Genomic DNA, 13,864 nt, shown 5'->3' with positions numbered 1-13,864 from the left:
ATCATGACCAAGGATATGATAGACAAGGCAAAACTTTACTCTGAAGGTGGTCAGTGGAAAGGGATTGAGGCACACAACAAATTATTAGCCCTGAGGCGGTCTAGCTTGAGATTGGATGGCTTCACGGGAGAGCTGGTGTGAAAGTGCAATAGAGAAACATGGGTACTAATGGGGTGATTTAACCAGATACTCCAGAATTCCATCTTGCACTGGTCCCCTTACTTGTCTAAAGCTGTTGTTGTAATTATGAATCCTTATTGGAGAGAAATTGCAAGAAGGATGAACAATAAAGGACTCCAGTGGATGATCCACTTTTGGGATGGGAACAACAAGTACGTGCTGGAAATCCTCTGACCAATTGGCTGCCTAGTTTCAACTGAATGGCATTGAGACTACTTGTGAGCAGAGTTGTAGAAGGCCTAGACAAGTTTTTGATGCCGATCTAGGAATCTACTTTTGAGTGGAAAGCTTGGAAATGGCCCATGAGTAGCCAATTCGTTGAACCTCATACCAAGGACATCTACCAAGCGTTAAGGCACAAGGATGATTGGTTAGCGTCTTTGAACAAACAATGGATGAAACAATGGTTGAAAGCTCAATGGGTTGAGGTTACGAAGAACATTTGGAATTCATAGTGGCCTCATTTAAAGCATTGAACTTAACATATGTAACACCACATCTATGGGCTACACTTAGGCCCTTTGCACACTATGAGGGCGCTTGTCAAAATGGTCTGCAGTGGCTAATAAGATTGCACCACTGCTGATTTGGGCACCATGCACATTACACATAGATTAAACTACAGAGGATGTGGATTCGTGTTGGCTTCCATGAGGGCGCTATTTCTCGCAGTGTTTTGGATGAGAGATTAAGAGCGTCCATATTTGGCGGAACCCTCACTAGGCTTCATCTTTTCCTCTCTACAATCATGCGTAGAGCTTTTTGGTGATTGGCAATGTATAGCTTATCCACCCACAACCATGTACGCCGTTTGAGAATGGATTGCCTAGTTTTGAACGATGCCCATTTTTCATTTGGCAATGTGTAAAGCCCCTTAGTTCTCAAAAGTTTTGAGGGCTCTCCCATATGGAGAGCCTATGGGGGAGCTCGACTGTTAACACCTTGATTTTCGCAAGATTTTACCATTGTTGGAAAATTTAGAGTAATTTTTGAAGGGTTGCTTACATTTTCACCTATAAACAAGGTAAGAGTTCACTATGGTGTACATGAGGCTATGGAGAGGGATTTAATAGTAAGAGCCTTCTTTGTGAGAGAAAAAAATTGAAAGTGACACTAGCATGTTTACTTTTTTTTCAGAACTCACATCAGGTCTCTCAAATCTAGAAAAAATAAGAAACCTTTCAAAACATCTTAAGTGTATAAGTGAAAGGTGAATGTAAGAAATGAAAAGTTCCATGAAAGTGGAAAGTCAAAAGATTTTTTGTGTTCATTAAAGAAGAGATCATCGAGTACACATTTATATATTTGTGTTTTTCTTTGCTTATTTTTGGCTTTCTAAAAGAAGCCTTACTGTTGAGTTGGGTTAGGCATACTTTCATTGTTTTCAATGCCATGATGGAAACTTACCTTAAATTTTATTTTCATTTTAAAATATTAAATGAATCTTTCTATTTCACCTTTCATTTCACATCCTTACACTGCTTGACTTCACTTGCATTTTATTCTTTTAGAAGCTTCACGTTGCATAATTCTAGTAAATTCTATACATATACATACATACACACATACATATATTTAGTTATTTTGCGCGCACACACACATATATATACATACACACACTAACTAAATGAGCAAACCATGATAAAGGGAAGAAAAAATGGTGAAATATGTGAGAACTTAGTTCAAAAATCTTGTGAATTCAAAAATTCGACTATTATTTCCGGTTTGCTTCTTTGCAAGGAGGAAACTTAGTCCCTTAATAAAAGAGATATTCATGAACAATGCTTTACCTTATATAATTCTAGATAAACTCAAACTAATGATTTTATCATTTTCTTGTTATTTTAGAAAGCCACCGTGACCCTTTCACTTGTTTTTAAAGCATTTTCTTCTCTTTACAAAGTCCTTGCACTATATAGGTGGTGAATATATATTTTTTTGAAGCCACTAGGTATACATTATGTGAATGGTATATATTTTAAAAAACTAACAAATTACCTCTAATAGTCCTACTCGAAACGAGCAAGGGCAACACAAACTCACTCCATATAGTCCATACTTGGCTTTTTACAGGGAAGCTGGAAAACCACAAAAAAAGACACTAAACCACATGTAAAAATCCGAAGCCTGGCTTTTTACAGGAAAGTCGAAAAAACCCGTTACAAAGCTTAAAGTCGGAATAAACACAACGATTGCCACCATTCCCGACCCTCATACCGCGTCGAGCATGACCAATGCACTTAGCAATATAGAAAGCAAGAGGAAGAGTATACCGCATAGAGGTAGGCACCGCAACTGGCAGGAGAGTAGCTCCACCCACAACAAAAGGATGCTAGATCCATCGAGAAAGACTTGCACAGGTCATCCCCGATGAGCCGCCACAAGGGATCCACCCGACCTTTAAGCTTTTCAAGATAGCCACACACCTTTGAACAACACGGTGCAGTTGCCACCAAGGGCCACCGAGCGGCAATATGAGCTGCCACCACTAGACCACCCTTTGCCAACCGAGCAAGCACAATACAACTCTCAAGATCTTGGTCGTAGTTGCCCCCAAAGTCGGGGAGAGAAGGCAGTCGCCCTCTACTCCAAAGAAAGTGGAAAGCGTGCAGGTGAGGTTGAACACCCGAGGCCGGAGCTGCACACTCCTCTGCCCCGAAACGACCCAGCTCTACAAGGGTAATTCGCCAAAGATGTAGCACTCACTAGCTCCATCTATGAGAGAGAACGCCCTGTCTCGCAGGGCAACCCGGGCCTACCTGCTCCCTTGCTGATCCTTGCAGGCTATGAGCGCTCGATAGAGGAGCTCCCAAACCCTAGTATGACACAACTATGACACTAGCATGTTAAAGCATTATAAAACGCATCAAATTTTTTGAAAACAAGTGTAACAATGAAATATTTAGATTACAATATATTGAAAATACATAAAAATAATGACTGAAAAAACACCCGAAAGTGTTGTAAAAATTGAGAGAAAAAAAAACTCAAACAAGGTGGGAAAGATTCTGTGTGAACAAATGTTAACACCCTCTCTCACAAGGGCCTACAAAGAAGAATTACAAAGGAAGTTTGTCATCATTACCTTGCCATGTGGTACCATAATCAGCAAGCTTTATCTCCCAAAATTCAACCCTTTACTAAAAGTCTGATGACACACTGAAATGTGCTTTGCCCAATCGCTTTTGATCACCGAGCTCTTAGAGGGCCACTATCGCTACCAATTGGTTGTGGCTTTTGCTGACGAATCAGATTCGGTGTGCACAACCTGCTTGTGATGCATGGGCAGGCAGTCTCGGCAACCCAAATGCTTGTCCACTTAGTGACCAACGGGGCCTATTCGTCACTACTTCTAGTCATACACGTGAGCACATGCACTGCTGTGTAGCTAGCCTCCTAAGGACTTATATTGCAGTCCAAAATTGGGCAAAACACCCTAAATGGGCAAAATGCTTCTAGGAGTGGGAGTCCAGGACCAAACTCGGGCAGCCCGTGTGTAGCTGGCCTAAGGCCTTATATATGCATTCCAAAAATGGGCAAAACACCCTAAAGGGGCAAAGTTATTGTCATACCTTCTCAGGCTACAAGTGACAACAGTGTGCGGGGGAGGTTTAAAGAAGTCCCTGCGCGCGCGCCGCGCACACATCCTGGAGTCACGAATAATCATAGCTTAATTAAACATCCGCATCTGTCGAAGTTGGAGCTTGCCAAATAGCGGCCTCGGAGAGTTGCCTCCACTTCACCAGCATCCTCCCGCCCCCAACCCTAATTGCCTGCTGTATAACGCAGAGAGAGAGAGAGAGAGAGAGAGAGAGAGAGAGAGAGATATCAGATTGCTGGGTTGTAGGATGCCTGTGGCAGCGCAGAAGCTAGCTCTCTCTCTCTCTCTCTCTCTCTCTCTCTCTCTCTCTCGGGCATGTTTCGCACAGGAGGGGGTTGCTGTTAGCAACAAACTCCCACTGATCCGATAATACTAGGCCGCATGATTTAACTACGTACACGCTTGCGTGCTCGCTGTCGGCTGGATATGCTTCTTCACAAGCGCATTTTCGTAACTTGGGCGGAGTTTCAAAGCACGAGCAGAGCCCTTTCGTGCGAATGTCGAGTCTGCTGGTGGGTTGGGGTAACACCCCCCCCCCCCCCCCCCCAAACACACACACACACACACACACACACACACAGTCACACACACACAGGTGCAGGCAACGCCCGCACACATCATCGACAGACTAGAGTTTGGAATAATCGGAATCATATCATATTATCCGTGTCACGCGTTCAAGGCCCAATGGGGAAACATTTCTAAAGGAGGTAATTTTTATAGACCTTTTGGTCACGACTAACTCGACTGAGGTTCTGAAGGTGAGAGAGAGAGAGAGAGAGAGAGAGAGAGAGAGAGACCTTCGAAGTGATTAATTAGGGTAGTAATAACAGGACTCGGGATGCGATCAGGAGCTAGCAGCTGCAGCAGCTCCGTTGACCAAAAGTAGTGGAGTAGTTGAGCCGACGACCACCCATCTCCGCCCGTCCATCCGTCAAAGTGGTAAAACTGGCACACATTGACAACTCTACGGCAATCCAACCCATTTTCCAAAAGAAAACTTTAGAAATTATCCGAGCTTCTTCTAATAAAAATTTTAGGCTTTTCCTCCTCCTCCTTACTAAATTTGCAAGCAGCAGATTTTGTGAGCTCTCAGCAAAGGAACACTTTTCCCTAACATGACACGAGTAGTTGAACAGTTTCTCCTCTCACTGATCCAAAGCAAAAAAACCCCAGATACAAAAGTACGTCAATAGTTTGCATTCTTCTCAACTTAGGTTGGGTTCACATCAACTAGGTGGAAGAAATCGCACCAGGGGTGCACTTCCAGGCAGCAAAAAAGTCCACAATGCACTTTCGCCTAGCTGTTGTTCACACAATCCAGAGGTAAGGTCTCCTTTACCTCCTTGTCTGGAGAGCAACTATTGGTTGTGCAATCAGGTGTCCGATCGAAGAGCCCTTGGGCGAGGGAGGGAAGGCCGGAGGAGAAAGTGGGGGGATGGAAGAAACATGCACTCTTTTTCTCATGAGATGGTAGCAAAACCTCAAGCTACCTCCACCCTATGTGAACACCATGGTCCACTTGGCCCAAGATTATTGGTTGGAAATAGGTTCACACTTCTTATATGTGGAGCTATACCTTGTGCATGTGAGAAGATCACTTTCACTCTTACATGGGTCGCTTTTGAGCTAGAACTCCATCATAGTCCATAAGGAAAATTTACATTCCTTAATACAACCCTAAAGTGATAAAAGTCTGTGTGGAGTCTAGGTGGCTCTAACTCCTACTTGCACACCAAGAATCTGAAGAACGTCCAGATTCTCTTGGGATCAAGGATGCAAAGATTGGGGCGTCTCAAACCCTGGTGGTTGCTCAGTATACACCTCCTCCTTGAGAAGTCCATTAAAAAATGCAGACACAACATCCATTTGGTAAACAACCCATAAATAGATAGCAGCAAGAGAAAGCACAAGATGAATAGTTGTCATTTGAGCTGTGGGAGCGAAGGTGTCACTAACATCAAACCCTCAACTTGAGAGAATCCTTGTGCTACTAACCTGGCTTTGTACTTTTGCAAAGAGCCATAGCTTTATGCTTAAGCTTGTACACCCATTTTGTGGCGATGACTTTCTTCTTTGGAGGCCGATCCACTACTTCCCAAGTGTCATTCTTTGTGATGCTATCGTATTCAGACTGCATCGCTTCCTTCCACTTTGGATCAGCCATGGCCTCATCGACAGAGGCTGGCTCCTTCACAGAGCCCACAATTTCTGTCATGAGAGCCATGTTGACGATGTGTTTGGAGGCTCTCCTTTGCTCCTCTATTCTTTTTGACCGCCGCAAACCCCCCCTCCTCTTCATGAGGATTGTGAACTTGAGGGTTTTGAGCGTCAAAAAGTTGTTGAGCCCACTTTGGTAGTGGATTTTCCTGTGATGCCAACAGGTTGGTTAGATTTATTTGAGTTGTTCTTATTGAACAACTCCTCCTTTTGATTTTTTACTAGACTTTGGTTTTGCCAATGGTGAGTTATTTCTTCATTTGATGACAAAGTGGAAGAACCTGGCTTCTGCACCGTATGGGGCCCTTCATCAAATACCACATCTCAACTTTCTTTGCCTCTGGATCTTGCCTCTGGATCATAGAGTCTATAAGCCTTAGACTCTTCACTGTATCCGAGAAATACGTACTTCTTGATTTTGGCTTCTAGCTTTGTTCTTTGTGAATCAGGAATATGTGCAAAACAGAAACAACCAAGTTTTAAAATACAAGACCGAAGGTTTCTTACCAGAATAGGCTTCTAGAGGCGTTTTCCCTTTCAAAGCCTTTGTGTAGCTTTGATTCAGAATGTACACTATTGTACTTACTACTTCGGCCCAAAAGAAATCTGGCATACCCTTGGCTTTGAGCATACACCTTCCCATTTCTACCACCGTCCGATTGCGACGCTCCACAACTCCATTTTGTTGTGGTATGTAAGCTGTAGTAATTAAGGTGTCGCTTTATGCCATGCTCATTTCAGTAATTGTTGAACTCAATTGAGATGAATTCTCCTCCTCGATCTGTGCGAAGCTTGTTCACCTTCTTTTCTGTTTCATTTTCTACAAGCTTTTGCCACATTTTAAACTTTCCAAAAGCTTCAGACTTCCCACGAATGAAATACACCCAGATCTTTCTAGTAAAGTCATTGACCAACAACAAAAAGTAGAAAGATCTACCCAAAGCGGACATAGACATTTTTCCATAGAGATCTGCGTGTACCAACTTTAGAGGAGACTGAGCTCGATTACTACTCTCTTGTGGAGATGCCTTTCTTTTTTGCTTGCCCATCATGCAAGCTTCACAAACTTCATTTATATCTCATATTTGAGGCATGTGTTCCACCATCCCAGATTTTTGCATCTCTTTTAGCATAGCAATGCTTAAGTGACCAAATCTCTCATGCCATAATTGAGTTGTACCTTTTTTTGTAGTGATCGTAAGTGCAGAAAGTTCGTAGAGGTTGTTGCGCCTTATGCCCTTTCCCACTGTGTTGCCTTTAGAATCCGATTTCTACTCCATTTTTCTTGAAACGGACTTCAAGATTGCAATCAGTGATTGCATCAATGGACAACAAATTCTTCTTGATTTGAAGCACGTACAACATATTAGAGAGCTCTTTAGTTTCACATGTAGCTGCTAAAAAAGAAATTGTCCCAGACCCTTTGGCTGGACATTTGGCATTAATCCCAACAATTACACTTATGGGTTCTTGTAGAGGCTTCCAGGAACTATACCAATCTTTCTTACTAGTCATATGTCGGGATGCACCACTACCTAGAATCCAAGAACCATCAACAAGTGGAGTTTGTGCTGATGAGCATACCTCTTCTATGACGGCCCATAGTTCAAGGTCTGTTTCAACACTGTTGGCGGATTCTCTTTGCTTCCAAGAAGCTTTCATGGTGCCGTTCTTCTCGTCTGCTTTCTTCTTTCTGCCCTCTTTAATAGCATGACCCTTCTTGTCAAAGTAAAAATAATTACCTAAAAATTTTCTCTTCTTGGGCTTCTTTTTAGAAGCATTTGATGTAGTCCCCTTGCCTTTTGCATTGGCCGTGAAGGCAACATCAACTCCACCATCCCTAGTCCCGAGTCTCAGCTCCTCTTCAAGCAACATTGCACTCAAATCTTCAAACATAAGAGGGGTTGGACGAATTTGAGTGTTGAGTGCCGTAACGAGATTATCATATCTTGTCGAAAGTATGTGAATGCAGCGTTGAGCTAAATATTCTAGAGAAATAGCCACACCAACAACAGCTAATTGATCTTGGAAGTCCTTAATCCGCTTGATAAAGGCCTCCGGTTTCTCTCCATCAGCAAGTTTCTCAGCAGCAAGCTGATTTTCCTCAGATTTTGAATTCTGATGGATTGTGCGCCTCATATTGGCAAGCCAATATGTTCCAAGCTTCATGTGCTTAAGTGGTATGCTAGACCAAAGTGAGAACAGAATCACTTACACACATGACAATGGCGCATAATGTGCATTTCTAGGCACGTAGAAGAGTAGCATCTGGGGGAATTACAATGCTTGAATTTGCCGGATCATTTGTTGTGGTGGGCTCCGGGTCTACACCATTTAGCCCCAACACCGTATCCAGCAATTCATATGAATCTAGAATTGCGGAAATTTTGAATTTCCACAATGTGTAGTTAGTGTCGTCAAGTTTTCCTTCGATGAATGCTATTGGACGGATGCAAAGCGGAGTAGCACTGGCAACAACACTTGAAGACGCCGACATAATTGACTTTGCAAAGTAATGACGGTACTTCTCATACTTTCTTAGCTACGAGCACCTAGCACTCTGATACCATGTAAGAAATGTGGAATACAATAAGGATCTAGTAGCAAGAAGAGTAGAGAGAGATACGATGAAAAGTAGATCAGTGGAAAATCAAAGACACTATTACACAGTGATGGCGTCATCCACCCATGCGCTCTTAAGGTAGAGCTTAGATGGCGATTTAGACAACTAGAGAAAGTAAGAATAAAAGGGATTGACAATCCTTACACAAGGATGTGTTGTGTGCGTCAAGTGTAGACACCATTATGTTGAATTACTCATGAGAAGGCCTCCTTATATAGATGTAAGGGAGCCTCTAAACGCCCATGTGCAGCTGCCCTTAGATAGTCAAGTCCAAGTAGGACTCTCCCATGCGCCCATGTGTAGCCGCTTTTGGGTAGACAAGTCCTCATAGAAATCGGCCACCAACCATGGAACTCCACCTTTCCCTTGACTGCACTTACATAGGAAGCCATGTTCCTCCGAGCCATGGCATCAAAACAACACAACACAACTACAACTTAACAAATACATCCACCGCTGATAAAGGGAGCAACCATGTGATCACCAAACAATATTAAGGAGAACTAGCACAGCCTTGGGGTTGCCATGAAGAGCTGGCCTCTAGTGTCACAACCCTCCCCTTGATCGCCAAGCCGGACCACCGATAACCTTTAAGCATCAGCTTTTCTTCTTCTTTCTTTTTACCAGACTAACAGTGTTGGTCGAAGGTCCCACCACTTTAATCACATGGCTAGTAAGATCAAGCTTCTGGACTTGCGCTTCACCAACAGTAGTGTTCTTACGAGTTTGATTCTCCATGTACGCAACAACAATTGACTCCTGCTTACCATAACTCAGGGGTCTTCAAGCTTATCCTGCGCCTCTTTTGCAAGGTTCTCATATAAAATAGAAAATGTTTTACATAGGCACCATAACTTCTCCTATGGAAGGCCAAATCTCGTGGCCTAGGCTGAAGGCCAAGAAGGCCTCTTGGAGCGTTACCTTTGATACATTGGGAATGGGGGACTTCCACCTAGGCTAACACTAGGCTTAGAAGTTACGAGGGGTCAAATATTACGAGGCCCAACTAACCGAGTTGAGACTTAGTCTTTTAAATGGGGTGGGCGGTCGTCCTTTTAATGACTGCGCGCTGTTAGTCATCATTTTGGCATACGATCCCATCTTAACAATCGACTAAGCTAAAAATCCTTGAAGAGCTGGAGCTACGTGAGGGGCGGAGCGAGGGAGCTGCGTAGTTTTGCAGCAGGGTTTTACCCCTTCATCTTGTGAGGTTTGCGTTGTGGAATCTTGAGGGAGGTGGCTTGGTGCTGCTCATCATGACTAACGGGTGCATCAGTGGTGCTGGTGCTGTGCAGGTACCGATGGCGAGGCGGAAGATCAAGATCAAGCGGATCGAGAATGCAACGACGCGGCAGGTGACGTTCTCGAAGCGGAGGGGCGGGCTGCTGAAGAAGGCACACGATCTGTCGCTGTTGTGCGATGCGGAGGTGGGCGTCATCATCTTCTCCAGCAAGGGCAAGCTCTTCCAGTTCGCCAGCCCCAGCTCAGCCTTCTCGCTAACCTTTGCTTTCCTAGTCCCTCTCCTGTGCTTAATGTGAAGAAGCTGGAGTCTGTATGAGCATAATTGAAGAAGGCACTTCGCCTCTTCTCACGGCCTCCATTCAACTTCTGTGTTTAATGTGAGGAAGGGTGCCCTAACCACTTCTCACCGCCTGAGGGAAATGTTTCGAAAACTTGAAACGCCCTCAAATTGCAGGATGGGTATGCCGAGTGCATAAATCAATTAAAGGCCGTCTATTTGGCATTTTTCATGTTGTGCCCTTGGAAGGTACCGCTCTCTAGAGACCTTTTTTGAAGTTGGAAGGGCCCTCCAATTTTGGAAAGCCCTAGAACAAGGCTGGTGGGCGGGAGGGGTGCGTAAGGTCATTGCTCCAACATCAAGTTACTTCTTCATATCACTAACATGAGATAGGAATCAAGTCAAGGTCTGAAGACATGTTACGACCAGCTCACTTTTATTGAGATATGAAAGGCATCAAACGGCAAAATTTCTTTTCTTGCAAAGCTTTTGGCATATGGATATAACAAACCATGTTCATTGACTAGGTACTATCTATAGAAGAAAAGTACTTTAATACTGAAAATGATGTGCTCTCGATCAACTTTTATATTTTACTAGTCACTATTGTTCGCATAACCGAATGTTTTGACATAAAAAACGTTTTATACTTGTATACAAGTATGTTTGGGATGAAGTTACACTAAATCAAAACATTGGGTTCCTATTCATTGTTTATAAAGTAGTCACATACAGGTTTGGAAAACTCTCATGGTATGACACTTCTCATCATGATTATATTTGTCACATTTTTAAAGCTCATTGTGATACCATGTATCTCTTTTAAGTTATTAGTTGGAAATTAAGATCATGCATGTTTGGATTAACATCTCTATAGCATACATAAACCATACTTTCATGGTCTCGTGCCATTGCCGCATGATAGCCATATGGAAAAACTATGGTACTAGTCTTAACTCTTTACAAAAAAGGATCTAATATTCAAAGTGAAGGGTATTATCATGGTAGGTCTATCTCGAAATTGTGGCTTTTACAATATCATTGTTTCGCTAAAACCACCGGTTTTTCATTTTTTAATCTAAAAGATTTATGCTCACCATAGCTACGCTTGGTGGGACTCAAGAATTTAGGCTTTGCTAATTTTTTATCATAAGCATCTTAATTTGCGTATATTCTTATGGGCTTATCCTAGATTCATCTAGGTATATTAGTGCATGGGTGATTATTCTTGTTGAAAGTAGCCACTAAGTGTACAAAAAGATCAAGCAAAATGCACTCACAATTATCGTAGAAACTGATACGTTCTACTACGTCCATGTGCAAAGTTCTCTTGTATAAAGCCTAGTAAGGATTGGGTGTTGGTTAGATATCTGTGTACTTGCCATCGTGGCAAGCAACCCCCAATTTGTTCCTAGTCACACCCAACATGCAAAAACCGGTTAACGAAAATGTCAGTCAAAGCCTGACCCACACGGTATCAAACCCAACTCCTCGATGTTGAGAGGCGGTTTCTCTACCACTGCGCTAGGTGCACACTCATGTCTACGTGCTTCGAGCACCTACATATAACTCAAATCAATGCACTGCCCCCCTGTAAACTGTGTGACTGATTGTGCCGATCACCTGCATCTATACGGGGCACGCAGCTCGATATTTAACCATTGCCTAAGGATTTCATAGTATCTTCTAAGAAAAGTATTGAATATAAGCGTTGAAAAAGTTCTGTAAATATATGTTACTTTGAGGCTTAAAGCTTGAATATAGGGCTCAATCTTTGGTATGAGACGTGCTCACACGGATGTCAGATGTGTACATATATAGGGTCAATGGCCAAGAAGTTCCGAGTGCCACATGCACCTCCTTCAATGGCTGTGTATTGCATAGATTGAGGAGTTCTATATGGTTAATTAATTTGTCATTTTTAATTAAAGCTATCTTTTTGTGTTTGTTTTCTAGATAGGCTTCTCATTTAATATTAACCACGAGGGTTATTTACGAGAACGAATGTTATTTGAGGTCTTGCCATTCTAAATTCAAGGATGATGGAGAGAATAGAAGCACATACAATTGTGAAACTAACACAAGATACAAGAGGAATGGATGGTGTGATAGAAAGGCCGTCAAATTGGAACGTAGAATGAAAACGGGCATGAATTTCCATTCCCCACAGTGGATACTCATGTCTAAAGTACGGAATGGGGATTTGGAAGGAGAAGTTGGTACGAAAACTGGAAACGAAAGCTAGAAAATGATCATTCTCTATAAACGTGGGAGAAATGCCAGTTTGTCTATGGAAGGAGACATGATGTCCACTTTATAGTGAGGTAGGAGCGAAACTCAAGGATAGTCTCTAAAAAAGATGTTGAGAAGTAACCCATATGATTGAACTTGAAGCGCAAACATGGTTAAAAGGCATATGCAAGGTTTAAATAGCTATGTGAGTGAGCATTTATGTCATCGTAATGTGATTAAAGACACACTTTTATAGAGCTTATACTTGGGATATGAACCAATTAAATGTGGTGTTCATGCATTTTGATAAGTATTGTGCCCCTCGAGATATCATTTTTACATTTTCTGGGTGATTGGAGTGGATTTTCAAATTTGGAGTACATTAGAACAAGTCCCAGGGAGCTAATGCTTTCGAATGCCTTCGCATAGCGACACTTTGAACTTAAGAGAAAATAAGCCTTCACATAAATTTCCAATGTTAATTGTTTATCTCAACCAGACGAGTCAGACATCAAGGTGAAGTTTACACATATATTATCATTAGCCAAGTTCTATCAAGACATACTCATAGAAGGAAGCTACATGATGGATTCTTTTTTAGGGAACAAAATTGAAACATATACATTCTGGCTGGTTACTAGCAAAGTTTCTTATATTATTTGTGATTAAAAAGATATGAAAGTTGTCTTAGATACATGCTCTATCTACACTCTAGGTGTCTTGAAAACCTGTAGCGACCTTTAAATGTAGACATGCTACATCTTCACTCTGGGTTTCTTTAAAAATCATAGCCCAACTTTATCGCGATCACGTGGACGAGCCTATGGTTCTACTCAAAAGGCTTTAAGGGCATTGGTACATGCAAAGTTAGTCGAAGCTAGAAGTGGTGCCAAGCCATGCTATGGGTGCATATAGGTGCTGAAAAAAAGGTTTAAGCAGGTATGGAGGATCTGGGCATGACAAGAGTAGTGGAAATGTATGGTATATATGCAGCTTTCTAGGCCAAAAAGGCTCCAAAGTGGGCCACTTGGGATGACAGGATTAGGTCTTCAAAGTGCAGGGATAGTGTCTTGAAATGTAGTGATCAAGATGCTCTAGAAGCCTGTCTGGATAGCTCGTTAAACGGAGCCACAATGTGAAAGATAGAGCTATCCAAAGTTGAAAGGTCTTGCAGAACACCGACGGGCAGGGCAGGTACGAATAGGTGGCCATAGTTGGAGTGAGCAAGTGGAATTGTAGAGCTCGAGTTGTATTGTGGAGCATATCGGTCTTCTCCAAGCTCTACAGAGCAAGTTATGGGGCTAGCTGAAAGTTTGCCAAGGGTCCGGTAGTACGTGCCACTTTGACTGCTTTGGAAGACGTGCCATCTCCCGCTTTTTTTGGGCTCGACGGGGTTCTAAAAGATACAACACACCATGTGCAGCTAGTACGATCTGACGGAAGTTTCCAAATGGGTCCACGGTTACCAAGTTAGGGTCCGATGAAGTTG

General features: G+C 42.6%; 1 protein-coding gene across 1 annotated transcript; it reads right to left on the bottom strand.

Annotated features, from left to right (window-relative positions):
* Positions 1 to 7,258: 7,258 nt before the first annotated feature.
* LOC147458643 (uncharacterized) lies at positions 7,259 to 8,170 on the bottom strand. Its single transcript, XM_086510042.1, has one exon. It carries the CDS (start codon positions 8,168 to 8,170, stop codon positions 7,259 to 7,261), a length of 912 nt encoding a protein of 303 aa, XP_086366168.1.
* Positions 8,171 to 13,864: the final 5,694 nt, after the last annotated feature.

Source organism: Adiantum capillus-veneris, chromosome 4, assembly GCF_014529385.1.
Source record: "Adiantum capillus-veneris isolate H3 chromosome 4, ASM1452938v2, whole genome shotgun sequence".
In the NCBI taxonomy this organism is placed as follows: domain Eukaryota; kingdom Viridiplantae; phylum Streptophyta; class Polypodiopsida; order Polypodiales; family Pteridaceae; genus Adiantum; species Adiantum capillus-veneris.
This window is presented reverse-complemented; position numbering and strand designations above follow the sequence as displayed.